Source organism: Octopus bimaculoides, chromosome 3, assembly GCF_046866305.1.
Source record: "Octopus bimaculoides isolate indiv1 chromosome 3, ASM4686630v1, whole genome shotgun sequence".
In the NCBI taxonomy this organism is placed as follows: Eukaryota; Metazoa; Mollusca; class Cephalopoda; order Octopoda; family Octopodidae; genus Octopus; species Octopus bimaculoides.
In genome coordinates this window covers 22,341,769-22,356,328 of record NC_142930.1, presented here as the reverse complement: position 1 = coordinate 22,356,328, position 14,560 = coordinate 22,341,769, and the positions used below count along the sequence as shown (strand labels likewise).

Here is a 14,560-nt window from a genome sequence, read left to right as displayed (position 1 = left end):
GCAAACTTCTTACCACACAGCCATACCTGCAATCTTGACAATGATATTCAATAACTGGTGACGAAATACAGATAGGGAGTGGCAGAAAATGATGACACACAAAAGGATAAATGCCCAATAAAATTTAAAGTAATTACCTTTTCCCCAGAGGAATTTATCTGAGGCAGCATAATTAACCTTGTACCATCCACTGGATTCAAAAACAGCTAGAGTGATTGGATCAATAACAGTCTGGTGAGACTAGAGAGAAAAACAATAATATAAAAAATAAGTTAGTCAAGTTATAAAATATATAAATGTTAGTATTGAAAGTTCGAACGACTCATCAACAAATATTTGATTAGTCAAATTATTATTTGTTTCTTTTTCTTTTTAATATAATTACATCAGTTTTTCCTTACTAGTGTAAACCCCATTAAATGAAAGACAATTCCCATCATGCTAAGTCTTTGGTACCATTTTGATATTTGGTTGAACTATTTCACTTCATTTGAATGTGTAACAAGCCAAGAGATTTCAAATTAATGAGGGAACTTGAGTTAAAAAGGGAATTTGAACTGATGAGAGAGCCTGAATCAATGAGAGAGCTTGAAACAATGAGGGAGTCAATGGGAAAGTTTGAGTCAATGAGAGAGTTTGAGTCAATAAGAGAGTTTGAGTCAATGAGAGAGTTTGAGTCAATGAGAGACTTTGAGTCAATGAGGGAGAATGAGTAAATGAGGGAACTTAAGACAATAAGTGAGCTAGAAAATAGTAATTAAAATTCTATCAAGCTATCTTACAAAAAAATGAAGGACACATTGGCACATTGGATACATAATGTCTGAACAATGAATAGGTTGGTCCTACTCTGGCCATAGTTCAACTGAGTCTGGGTTGACCTGGAGCTAAAAACCAGGTAAGTTTGACTATAGTGAATAATCACGAAATGATTAGATTCCAAATTAACTAGTTCCCAATGTAACTATCTGTGACTGATAGCCATAACAAGTTAACAACTGCTCGTCCTGCAAGAAATAGCAGTTAACTTTCCTTCAAATCACACACAACTGTTGGCTAATGTAGTTCTCCTCACACATCTTTTGAAGAGAAAATCAAGAATGGTTGTAACTAGAGCACCTTTGATCATATCTACTTGATTAAGGATGAAGTTAGTCTAAAGAGCAACAAAGCTATCAACACTATCACCAAATATTCCTCAAAATTACATCCCAGTCTTAAAAAAAAAAGTAGGATACACTATACATGAAAAGACACACTAGACATGAAAAAGACAGAATGGTTACAATTGGGATTCCTTTGACCATACATCTGCTTAACCAGGGCTGATTTGAGGCTAAACAATAACAGGTTCAGTCTGTCCATTTAGTTTAGTACTAGTGAGTCCTGTTTTATTTTCATAGAGTATCTCATAAAACAGGAGTAACTAGTAAAATAGATCATTTATATTGTGTGTGAGAGAGAGAAATAGAGAGAGGAAGAGAGAGAAAGAGGGAGAGGGAGAGAAAGAGAGAGAGGGAGAGAGAGAAAGAGAGAGAGGGAGAGAGAGAAAGAGAGAGAGAGAAAGAGAGACAGAAAGAGAGAGAGGGAGGGAGAGAGACAGAAAGAGAGAGAGGGAGAGACAGAAAGAGAGAGAGAGAGGCTGCATTGCGAGAAACTTCCTATCTTTCAAATCTGAGGATGATACATCTCGCTGAACCCAATCCATGAAAGTCTGTTGGAAGGAGTTATTTCCCTTGAAAGCAACTGACGCATACTGAACTAAGAATTCTAAAAATTACTTTTAAAAAAAGATAGACAACTTCGGCGAGATTAAATAATTAGTTAAACAGGCATAATTTAGCATGTAAACAAAGTGTTCTAATTACAGAAACAAAAAAAAAGTACATTATTTACATTATTTATATTTTACGGATATTTGTCCTCATCTTGTTTGTTGTTAACACGACGTTTCGGCTGATATAGCCTCCAAACTTCATCAGGTGTCTTGGGGAAATTTCGAACCTCGGTTCTCATTCCTAAGGTATTTTTCGATGTTATTATTATTATTATTATTTTATTATTATTCAGGTCACTGCTTGGAATTAAACTCGGAATTTTAGGGTTAACAGCCCGCGCTCTTAACCACTACAACCACAGGCATATGGCGTAGTGGTTAAGAGCGTGGGCTAACCCCAAGATTCCGAGTTCAATTCCAGGCAGTGACCTGAACAACAACGTCGACGACGACGACAGCCTTAGGAATGAGAACCCAGGTTCGAGATTTCCCCAAGACACCTGATAAAGGCTGGAAGCTATATCAGCCGAAACGTTGTGTTAACAACAAACATGATGAGGACAAATATCCGTCAAATGTAAATAATGTAAATAATGTACATAATTCCTCATCTCTTAAATATAGAACTGAAAAAAAAAGGAAATAAAAATCACAGACGGTAATTACTCATAAAAAAAAAATTAGTGTAAATGTATTCAATATAGTGAGAATCAAAAATCTCATCAGAAATAATTAAGCAGTGAGAAGACAATATTGACTTAACAACCTTATTGATTAATAGATATTTTAATCTAGCAAGTACAGGAGACAGTGCTAGACATATTTAGATCTTATACTCTCAACTGAGGCAATAAAATGATGAGAAAATCACTAAGCATAGGATGTTGTATATGAGTAGGTATCAAGTATCAGTATATTTAGAATAAATAAACCACTGAGGTTAATCACTTAAAGATGCCATCAAAATCAAAAATGTAATTCGAAATATTTATGCAGGCAGCTCTCCATAATTAACGTAAGAATACCCTAGAGTGTTCTCCCATTACATTCTCTAGAACTATAAGAGCCTGTACAAGCTAACAAAACAAATTAGTTATTTCTATATTATATCCAATGAGTGAGCTTTGACTCTGAAGAAACTAAGGGCACATTAGATAATGTATTCCTAGATATAGCAAAAGCTAAAATACATGCAGCTGGAAAACTTTTATTCACAAGTCTGCTTGATCAAGCAATAAATAAATAAATATTGGGCCTAAACAATAAAAACTGGTGCAAGATGCTTATATAGACAGGTAAAAATGATCCATAGACAAGTAAAAATGACCCAGTAGAAGTTAAGTACCTCGACCAAAGACAGCATCTGTTAATAGGATGTTCTATTGACTTCACCAGCCACTATCTATTAAGTTACAAAACAATTTTCTAAGTTCAGTGACCTCCAGCTTTGAGAATCAAATCCTCTTAAAACTACAACGCTACCATTCCTCCTTCTCCAATCAGATGTAGGTACCAGTAAAATACAGAGTTGTTGATTAGAGATTATACTACCATTCTCTAAAAATGAGGTACAAAATACATACCAATCCAGCTGTTGGTACCATAATGGAACTTTCCATCATCCGTTGATCCCAGTGAGAAAGAAGCTGACCATCCTGGAAGTATATAAAACATTCTGAATTAGACATGGACAAAAGTATGTTCAAAATAGGTTGCACCAGGGACTGTAGTTGAGTGAACTTAGTCTGGTACTCAACAGATTCTGCCATTCCACCACCCTTAATCAATAATAATGAAATAAACAGTATCCTACCTTAGTTTCCATAAGGACCCCATAGTCAACATCAGTGCTGCATCCAAAATGTTGACGAGCCTTCCTCACTACTGATGGCAGTGTTAATCTTTGGCGACCTGAAGTAGCAAGGCTGCTGTCCACAGATGAGATACATGGCAGTTCACTGTCTTCAAAGGCTGAAAAAAAGGCGAAAGGATAAACATATATATCTGTCTATCTATATCAATTGATAAATATATATATATATGCATATATACATGTGTGTGTGTATGTGTGTAAATATATATACATATGAATGCTCGAAATGAGGAGTAGATAGACAGCCGACAACTGATGAAGGGTCCTTTCTCTGTGTTTACTTGTCCTGTTTTCCATTTTTTTCTCGTTTACGTATTTCATGTTCTTTGAACCGTTGGTGACGTCCTGTACCCATATATGCATGTATGTGCGTGTGTGTATAGATGTATGCGTGCATGCGATAATGTACGCAGTTTTAGACGCGTTTTGTCACTACACAGTAATTTCCCTTTGTTTTTAACGGTCATTTTCACAGGAATTTTCAATTGGCTGGATAACTGAAGAGATGTTGGCGTGGGCTCCCACTCTGGCATCCGAAACTCGGAGTTTTATCATGGCTACTGAATAAGTGTCACATACTTTTACAGATAAATTCCTCTATTTGAATAATATCGAGGTCTCTTTCTTTCTTTTGTTGTCTTTCCTGTCAAATATATATATTACAAAGTGCACTACAGAGTGCAACGCATTGCCAAAAGGTTTGGGCTCATAGGTAGTTCCACATTCCACTCTTATACTTAACATGGTTTGACAATAAGAGGAGAAACAGATCCCAAATTTGTCAATGAAATAGTCACTAGAAATAGATTAGTGTACAAACGTGTGAAAAGTCATCTCTTATTGTTTTTTTAAAGTTTAGTTATAAGAAGAAAAGCACTTACATCTATTAAACAAATCTAGTAGCAAGTAGCAAGGATGTTGAAACAGGGCTGGAAGTTAATGCAACAAGATACAAGCATGTGACTCCTCAACTGGTATCCAAACAACTATCTCCATAGAAAATCTATCAATTAAGAGCTTCCATGCGGTCACTCAAACTGTTAGAAATAGTAACCAAATGTTCCTCAAATGACACCCTATCATCCATTGTAAAACAAAATATGGGAAGATAAACTTGGACAATGTACTTCTAGACATACTAAAACCACAGGATGGTTAGAGTGAGAGAACAGCACCAAATGTTTCTGAATATTTCAAAAAGGATGCAATGGGGTATTTTTGTTGTTTTTTAAGTCATAGCTTACTAGATTTTTGTTTGTGCTTTACAGGGCACATGCTCAGTTGGTTTACTGTTGCCTTCTCTGGGAGGGCAGAAAACATTTTAATTTTTAGGGAGTAGGGAAATGGAATTTGTGATCTTCAAGCCTTTTCAAAATCCTTACAAATATAAATGAAGTGACTGTAACTGGGAATTTAAGCAAAATGATAGACTCTGCTCTTCAGGAATTTCCTTTAAACCATGTTTGTTAAACATCTCAGGACAAAATTAATAATTTATACTGAAACCAAGATAATTATTAAAAAAATGAAATAATAAATAAATTAAATAAATAAAACTTACCAGGCTTACAAGTTTCAAATTTTTTCAGTAAACTCTTGGAAAAACCAACTGCATGAAACAATTCGTGCATAGCAACCTGGAAAACAAATGTTTGTTCAAGTTTCCTTAATGCAATTTAATTCAACTGGATAACCAAGCTTGTACATCAGACTGATGTAGTATTGATCACATGACACAGCAAATATGTGAAACACACAATGTTACATGTTATATCTTTCATGTCTTTTTATACACATTTAACTGCTGCTAACTTGTGTTTTCAGATTCAAATTGAGTGGGTATGGACTAGTTTTCAAACACATGGTAATAGGACAGGGATTAGTTTTCAAACTCACCAAGAGATATAAAGCCAACTGCACTTGTTACAGAAGCAAGGTATACTTGTTGTAGAAGCAAGCTGCAATTGCAGAAGCAAGCTGCACTTGCAAAAGCAAACAGCACTTTCAGAAGCAAACAGCATGCTATCCTCACTATAGAAAGCAGCTGTACTTGCTTCAAAATTCAACCATACTTGTTCTAAAACCCAGCCACATTTGTTGTAAATGCCATCTATCTGCAATTATAAAAACTCATTGCAGTTATTGTACTCCAGGATGATAAAGTGTAACTCCTGAGTGTTACACTCCATTGTTCCAAACCATTCACTGACTAAGTATATTCATTATTCTTCAGAGATGACAAATGAAGTAAGTTAATATACTAATTCAATTAGTATATTGAACCTCCTGCTACCTAATTAACAGTGTACCTAGTCATTTTCCTTATCATAGCAGAGCTTCTGATGTTGTTTTTTACCTTTGGTTGACATGGCCTAGGTAAATCTTCAATACAATAGCTCTTTCAACCATATTTTAATCACTCGTTTCCAAGTTTTTGTTAAAAGACTAATGTTTTTCACCATCACCATCATCATCTACTTACCACATACATGCTGTCTTCATCTACATCAAGTTGGTTAGGACAGAAATTAATCATACCAGAAATTGGACGTCCACTTTGGTCAGTTTGGCAGTAACCAGCAAAAGCTATTACATGCTTATCCTGCAATAAATAAATAACAAAACACTATTAAATATCAAGCAAACAAAAGAGCTTTTTTGATAATTCACTAGCTAGAAATAGCAGTCAAGTCCCTGTCAAGTCACACCTGATAAGAAGGATACACTGGATAATGCAGTCATAGATATATTATGTCTGAAAAAAAACATCATGGTCACAAGTGGAATGTGTTTTATCATGGTCTGCTCTGTCATTATGAACCCAGGACTAACTACGAAATGTGTCTTTCTCTTTTATAAAAACATTTAAAACAAATTTAGCAGAGATAATCCTTCAGTATATTTTTACTTTTTTTTAAATCAAATACCAGAAGTGTATGAGTGATTCTAAGATAGGCACAAGGACTTATCTTAGAACCAATTAGAAAATTGGGAGAAAAGGTAATACTTGATTAGTACTTATTTTTAATCAACCTCCAGAGAAAGCAAAGTTGACCCCAGCAGCAATCAAGGTCAGAATAAAAAAGGAAGCATCTAAGTACTGTAAGATATTTTACCCATGTCTATAATTTAATGAACTAAAACGTATTGTATTCTTTCTGACAGAGTGTAAGCGCCCTGAGAGAAAAGTTGGACATAAGAAGCATCAGATGTGGTGTGCAAGAGAAACGATTGCACTGGTATGGTCACATGTTGCATATGGATGAGGACAGCTGTGTGAAAAAATGTCACGCCCTAACAGTGGAGGGAACCTGTGAAAGAGGTAGACCCAGGAAGACATGGGATGAGGTAGTGAAGCATGACCTTCAAACACTGGGCCTCATGGAGGCAATGACAAGCGACCAAGACCTTTGGAGATATGCTGTAATTGAGAAGACCCAGCAAGCCTATGCTAGTGTAGCATAACCGGCCCATTTAAGAGTACCCTTCAATCATTGGGCAATAAACTGTGCTTGAGAAGACCTGCTGATTCAAGTTAAATCATTGTCATGGCCGATGCCAGTCCACCTGACTGGCACCCATGCCGGTGGCACGTAAAAAAGCACCATTCGAACATGACCAATGCCAGTCCCACCAGACTGGCTCCCATGCCAGTGGCATGTAAAATGCATCATTCAAACATGGTCGATGCCAGTGCCGCCTGACTGGTCCCATGCCAGTGACACATAAAAAGCACCATTCGAGCATGATCAATGCCAATACCGCCTGACTGGCCCTCATGCCGATGGCATGTAAAAAGCACCCACCTCACTCTTGGAGTGGCTGGTGTTAGGAAGGGCATCCAGCTGTAGAGACCTTACCAGATCAGATTGGAACTTGGTTCAGGCTTCCGGCTTGCCAGTCCTCAGTCAAATCGTCCAACCCATGCCAGCATGGAAAGTGGATGTTAAACGATGATGATGATGATGATGCGAAAGAAAAAAGTGAAGAACTATAATCAGAGAAAAATCAGTGATGGCAGATATTCTAAGAATGTGATAAGACTGAGAATCAGAAGAAACAGCTGATGGTCAGTATCAGCAACAAATAATCCAAGGCAACATAATTCTTGTGAGGAATGGAAGAGATTTGACCATTCAGGTTCAGATCTTTTATTGAGGAGGAAGACGAGAAAGACTTCCAGGTGTTGTAGTTGAAGAATATTAATATTGCTGATTTTCACATCAGCACAAAGCCAGGAATTCATAAGAAAGAATTATAGCCAGCTAAATCAATTCTATTAAAATACTTGATACATATTCAATCAATTCTGCAGGATGAATAAGGAAGCTAACATATATAACTTAGCAGTTCAACAAAAAGAAACTGCTATGGTAACAAGCTTACAAGTTTATAAACTAAGTAATAGGGTTCATTTGTTTGAGTAAACATTTCAAGGTGGTGCCACAGCATGGCTGCAGTTCAGTGACTGATACAAGTGCAAGATAAAAGATATATATCAAACTGCAAAGCAGTGATAACACATGATTTTAAGACACAGTGCATTATTTAAGAAGTTGTATAGAATTAGTGTCTTACCTTCAACCAGCAATTGCTGGATTCTTTAACAGAGACATACAACAAATAATCAGTATCGTTGACACCAGGACCAGAAGAAAAATAAGTTTTCACAGGTTCCTTCCCTGTACGATTCCATACTGAAAACCCTTCTAAGTGATCATCAGGAATCTGAAATAGAGGAATAAATATATTAAAGTATCTTGAGAAAAGAAAGCTATATGATGACAAATAACCTAATCATTTAATGTTACAAATAAAATCAATTTAGACTGGAAAATTTGTTTTTAAAAAATCAGTATTCTTTTGATCCTCAATAATCTACAATATCTAGAAACTAATTATAGCTTTAATATTGAAAAACAGATGAGCTTATTGTATAAGTGCTCAGATGCACATGACAGAATCATCATCATCATTATCATCATTTTACATCATCTTTCCATGCTGGCATACATTAGAAGGGTCACCTCAACTTGAGCCAGTTCGTATTCAGAGTTACAACCCTCTCAGATGGGTCGCAAGACTTCTGGAATCCTATGACCCTATGTTTTCTCCATTTATTTGGCAACTTTATAGTGTATTCAAAGCACATTTTATCTTGGTATCAATGTTACTAAAGATTGCCTTGAATCCTACAATACAAAAAGGTCCTCATTGTTCAATGATGTCTCAGTTCACTGAGCATTGCAAGTAACATGACTGATGGAGTGAACAGAAGAGTGTGTGATAGCAGATGAACTCAAGTGAGACCAAGAAAGAGGTGTCAAAAGGAAATGAAAACCAGTAATGACAGAGAAGCAATGATGATGGATAGTAATGAGAGAGAGTGGGAGAGAGACTAATGGAAGCTACATCTTTGCTAGCAAGAGAGAGAGAGAGTGACTGATAGATAAAAGAATACATACATACAATAAAGAACAAATACATGCATACACGCAGCGATAGTCATGCTCGTCTAAAGAGAAGACAGCATGCATGTATGTATTTACGCATGTATTTATGTATGTATATTCTTTTGATCCTCAATCATGCATGCATGTAAGTGTATATATATTTGTATCTTGTTTGCCTAAACATTTGCATACTTAGTGAATACATATCTAGCTATTGAGATGACCATTGTTTGAAGGACTAGAGAAAATATTAGGGTAAGTGACACGAAAAACATTTGGCCATAGAAAACCTGCCTTAACAAGTTTCATTTTGGGTGCTTTTAGCAAAGTGCAATTTGTTGCAAACCTAGTCTCCAATCAGAGGATGGTGTCTTCTTCCATTCCTACAAGCAATCACAGAGACCCTAACTAAGATAGAGAAAAGAAGTATCACCTATATGAAATTATATTTACAATAAAATATACAAAATACTTTGAGTTAAAAAAAAAATCTCACTAATGCCTGTCACATGAAAAAAAAAACCTACCCAGTACAGACTATAAAGTGGTTGGCATTAGGAAGGGCATCCAGCTGTAGAAATCATGCATGGAAAAGTGAACATTAAAACAATTATGATGATGATGATGGTAATGGCTAGAAAATCATATAGGTCTGTTCAATAAAGGTTGTCTTGGGGCTAAACAAAAACAAAAACTCAATACAAAATTATAACTGTGATAATAAACAATATTCTTTACCTTTACAATCTCCAGACAATACTCTCCATCGTAGCGCCGTTCCAGTCCACTACACCTAAAACAATAAGATATACATATGCACTAATAAAACGTAACAAAAAATACTGTAAATACCTGTCCATTCATTTTACGTTTTCTTATGTTGGCAAAGGTTGGACAATGAAAGACAAATTCAATTGCTAGCATGATCTGATCTCAAGATGTAAAGAAAGACAGTTTAATATTGCAAGATATTTCTGACCCTCAATCCCACAAAGTAAATAAGGAAATGGCTCAGAGATACCAGTGTGGTTACAGTATTTACTTTTCAAGTACATAGTTATGGTTTGATCCTACCACACAGTACTCAGGGTAAGTATCTTCAACTATAGACCCAAATTAATCATAGCTTCAAATTGACCAAAACCTCATGAGTGAAATTTAGTAAACGGAAACTTTGTGGAAACCCAGTGGAAAGACAGTTCTCATTCTAGGGTGGGAGACTCTATCTGTTACCATTTTAACCCCCACCAGATGGCTTTTGGGTGCTTTTAGCAAAGTGCAATTTGTTGCAAACCTAGTCTCCAATCAGAGGATGGTGTCTTCTTCCATTCCTACAAGCAATCACAGAGACCCTAACTAAGATAGAGAAAAGAAGTATCACCTATATGAGATTATATTTACAATAAAATATACAAAATACTTTGAGTTAAAAAAAAAAATCTCACTAATGCCTGTCACATGAAAAAAAAAAAACCTACCCAGTACAGACTATAAAGTGGTTGGCATTAGGAAGGGCAACCAGCTGTAGAAATCATGCAAAAGATGACATTGGAGCTTGATGTGGCCATTCAACCCATGCCAGTACAGAAGGCAGACATTAACTGGCAACGGTATATATGAAGGCGCATGGCTTAGTGGTTAGGGTGTTGCACTCACGATTGCAAGATCATGGGTTCAATTCCCAGACCAGGCATTGCATTGTGTTCTTGAGTAAAACACTTCATTTCACATTGCTCTGCAATCATTTCATCATCTAACATGTGGCACATGGTGCACCTGTACAGGTAATGTCAATTTGATGGAAGGAGTGAGGTTATGTGTATACAAACATTTGATCACTATAAAACAAATCATCTGTGTGGTTGTTCGGCAAGAAATTGCTGAACCCTCATACATCGTTTAATGATGGGAGAATCCATGAAATATATATATATATATATATATATATATATATATATATATATATATATATAGGTTCAAAAAAGGAAAACGACAAAAAAACAACAACGTGAGGACGTGATACAGATTGTGTTACTGGATGCTCGGGAAAGGAACAAAAGATGGAAACATTGGAGATAAACTAGTGCTTTCAACCAAAAATACCCAGCAGGCACATGCACACCCTCATCATCCTCACTACTATAACTACAGTGAACCAGTGATTAGTTCACAGGAAAACTATAACCAACATTGCTATTGTTCACAAAATGCAATATAAAATAAATATGAAAAATTCTCATACACAGTAAGGGATTAAATATATAGTGAACTGCATTGACACACCATAAGATTAACTACATAATAAACTATACTAATATAGTATGAATTAACTAAATAGTAAAATAAAATGGATCTGAGTTGGAAATTCTGGCTATGAATCTTCAGTTGCTGAATCAATTGCTCAATCTGTTCACTGTAGAATGAGGCAATTACATGTGGCTGTTAGAACATTGGTAATTTGACACAGCTGCCTAATTAAACACTGAACCTGTTTTGGCAACAGTGCATTTTGGCACTAGAGGCTAACACATACACACACTGATGCATACATGCACGCACGCACAGAAAGTGAGTTATTAATTGAACACGACTGACATAAACATTTTCCCTCTCCCCATTCCCCATACACATATACAGTGACAGAGAGAGAGAGAGAGAAAGAGAGGGAGGCAAAGAGAGAGACAAGGGGAGGGAGAGAAAGAGAGAACAAGAGAAATAATAAAACATCTCATGTCAAATAGGTCAGTGTTGAGATGTACAATTAATTTGATAAGCTTTCACTTAGTTGCCATATATTCATTTGCATTCACAAAACTTGGATCAACCTGCCAAACACAGAACTTCATGATTGCGAAGCAAATTTCGAAACCATTTGGCCATGTGACATCTACTATACTATATTTATATAACAAGAGATTAATACATCATGAGATAAACTATATATAGTAAACTTCATTAACAGAACAAGAATTAACAATATAGTAAATAATGCTAGCGAGTGCCAATGACTATACAGTAAACTGTACAAATAGACCAGGTCACTAGCTATATAGTGAACTATACAAATAAAGCATGCTATTAACTATAAAGTAAGCTGTACAAAATAACTTACTTGTGTTTGTTTGGTCCATCACTCCACTTAGTGTGGCAGGCAGAACGAGCCAGGAGCAGAGAATTCAAAGCACGAACAACTGTAATGAGAAAAACCAGAGTTAGACAAATTTACAAAGGTTTCCATAACTGGATATAGACTGTGTCTTTTAATGAATTAAAGATATGAGTTTGCTACATATACTTCTGGAAATAATCTCATCATATTAAACATTGCACTAGGTGTCTAGTGTCTTAGGAAATCTGAAGAATATTTAGTCATCCATCATAGAACAGAATGAGGGAAGGAATTATTTCCCTTCCTTAATTCTAACCATACCTGTTCTATGCTTCTGCTGTTGTTTCCCAAAAATCGGGCCATGGGCAAAATGCTGTGGGACCAGAGAGAAATTTTGAAAGTTAGGAAGAAATAGAGTGAAAATTACCTCAATTTCTTCCTAAACTTTTCTATTACTGTCTGTAACTCTTTAAAATTTACACACCCTGCATTTTACATATCTTAATTTGCCATAACAATCATTTGATTGCTGAATAATAATTTATTAATGATTAATAAAGTATTGAGTTGACAGTGGTAAGTCTGGTATGACTGTCTTATTGCTCTTAGATACATTATTTTGTTACTTAAAGCAAACATTAAAAAAAAGCACATAGGTTACATATGTTACAAGGCAGCAAGCTGACCGAATTGTGAGCCCACCAAACAAAATGCTTGGATGGCATTTTGACCGTTTTCATGTTCTGAGTTTAAATTCTGCCAAGGTCAAATTTGCCTTTCATCTTTTCAGGGTCAATAAAATAAGAACCAGCTCAGCACTGGGGTTGATGAAATTAACTTACCACTTCCCCTGAAATTTCTGGCCTTGTGCCAAATTTGAAACAAACACGTTATATATGTTTCATTTGTAACAATGCAAGTTGATGGTTAAAATATTATAGTCGTGTTAGCAACAAAAAAAAAATTCCAAGAAATACTAAAATGAACAAATGATATGCAAGAACTAAAAGACAACAGCAGAATAGCACAAACCTGATAGAAGCTGGCTGATTTTAGAAATTGCTCTGTTAACAACTTTTTTCAAAAGTGATGATATTACAACATCATTGAAGTCCAAAAAGAAAGGTGATATGCGGATTGGCATAAATTTTGAAGCAGATCTCCGCAGTCTAGTTTCTGATGGGCTTTGCTCATACTGTAAATATTGTTGTACCAAATTTGTTGTCTGCACTTTATCATGCAAGCATTCTGCTTTCAATCTTGCAACTGCTAACAGGAGGACAACCAATACAACCAAAAGCAAATATAGTCTGTACATTGTGATGGAGGCTGTGTTGTGTGACCAGCAGCTGGGAAGAGCTGGTATCACACACTGCTTTTATCAGAATCAATCAGGCAGCAAGTTCCACAAGACGGAATGTAATATCTACAGGTAACCTATAAAAAAATTTAAAATATTAAAAGAAAATTAAAAATTAAATACATAATTACATGCAGTGTTATTTGCTCATTATATTTTATTTTATTCTCTGTTGAAATAGTTCTGCTAAACTGAAACTTTAAAGTCATTATCCACTTTTTCCTTGCAAAATAAAATACATGTGATACTATGTTTAAAAGTATTGAGTGATCTTTCAATTAATGTTTTTATTTATAACCATAGTTAAAAAACAAACATTAGTGTGTGTGTGTTTGTGTGTGTGCATGCGTGTGTGTGTGTGCATGCGTGTGTGTGTGTGCATGCGTGTGTGTGTGTGTGTGTGAGAGAGAGAGAGAGAATGTTCGTTTTTATGTTGTTATAATAAAAGCAATTTCACATTAATCTGAAGTATTACTGTATACTTTTGTAGAATACAAATTTATTATTATTAAACAAGAATATCAACAACAACAAAAAATGCAAAGTGCTCAATGCACACCTACATTAGAAATGTGTAAAATGTACTGTAATTGTGTTGGTATACTGGATTGTTTCATTGTATCTAAAGGTTCCATGTAGTTGACATTAACCACTCATACTCGTTGATTTCTATCTCACCACCGATTCATACCAGCTACTGAAACCCTCAGGTACAAGGAAATAATTCAGTTGACCAACTCATAAATGTAACTGACCAAACATGTTACAACTATAACAGACCAGACCAAATAACATGCTACAATTGTAGCTGACCAAAAGTTATAAAACTATAACTGACTAAACAACTTGGACAAGTGATATAGAGCAAACAAATGTACAACTACAATTGAGCAAATAGATGTTACATTTATAATTAATTGGACACATGTTGATTTACCAAACAATATATGTTACATTTAAAACTGAGCAAATAACAAGTATTACAACT

General features: G+C 35.4%; 1 protein-coding gene across 9 annotated transcripts in view; it reads right to left on the bottom strand.

Moving 5' to 3' along the window:
• Window positions 1-14,560, bottom strand: part of LOC106869108 (ciliated left-right organizer metallopeptidase) — a 96,905-nt gene that overhangs the window by 21,635 nt on the left and 60,710 nt on the right. For all 9 annotated transcript variants that reach the window (XM_089348681.1, XM_089348677.1, XM_014914659.3 and 6 more), the window contains 9 exons: window positions 13,245-13,649; window positions 12,216-12,294; window positions 9,842-9,896; window positions 8,229-8,378; window positions 6,133-6,252; window positions 5,212-5,287; window positions 3,591-3,748; window positions 3,361-3,432; window positions 138-240 (listed from right to left, as the gene is read on the bottom strand). In XM_089348681.1, the coding sequence (XP_089204807.1) occupies window positions 138-240; window positions 3,361-3,432; window positions 3,591-3,748; window positions 5,212-5,287; window positions 6,133-6,252; window positions 8,229-8,378; window positions 9,842-9,896; window positions 12,216-12,294; window positions 13,245-13,530 (1,099 nt within the window). In that variant the 5' untranslated portion in view covers window positions 13,531-13,649. The remainder of the gene's footprint in view (window positions 1-137; window positions 241-3,360; window positions 3,433-3,590; window positions 3,749-5,211; window positions 5,288-6,132; window positions 6,253-8,228; window positions 8,379-9,841; window positions 9,897-12,215; window positions 12,295-13,244; window positions 13,650-14,560) is intronic.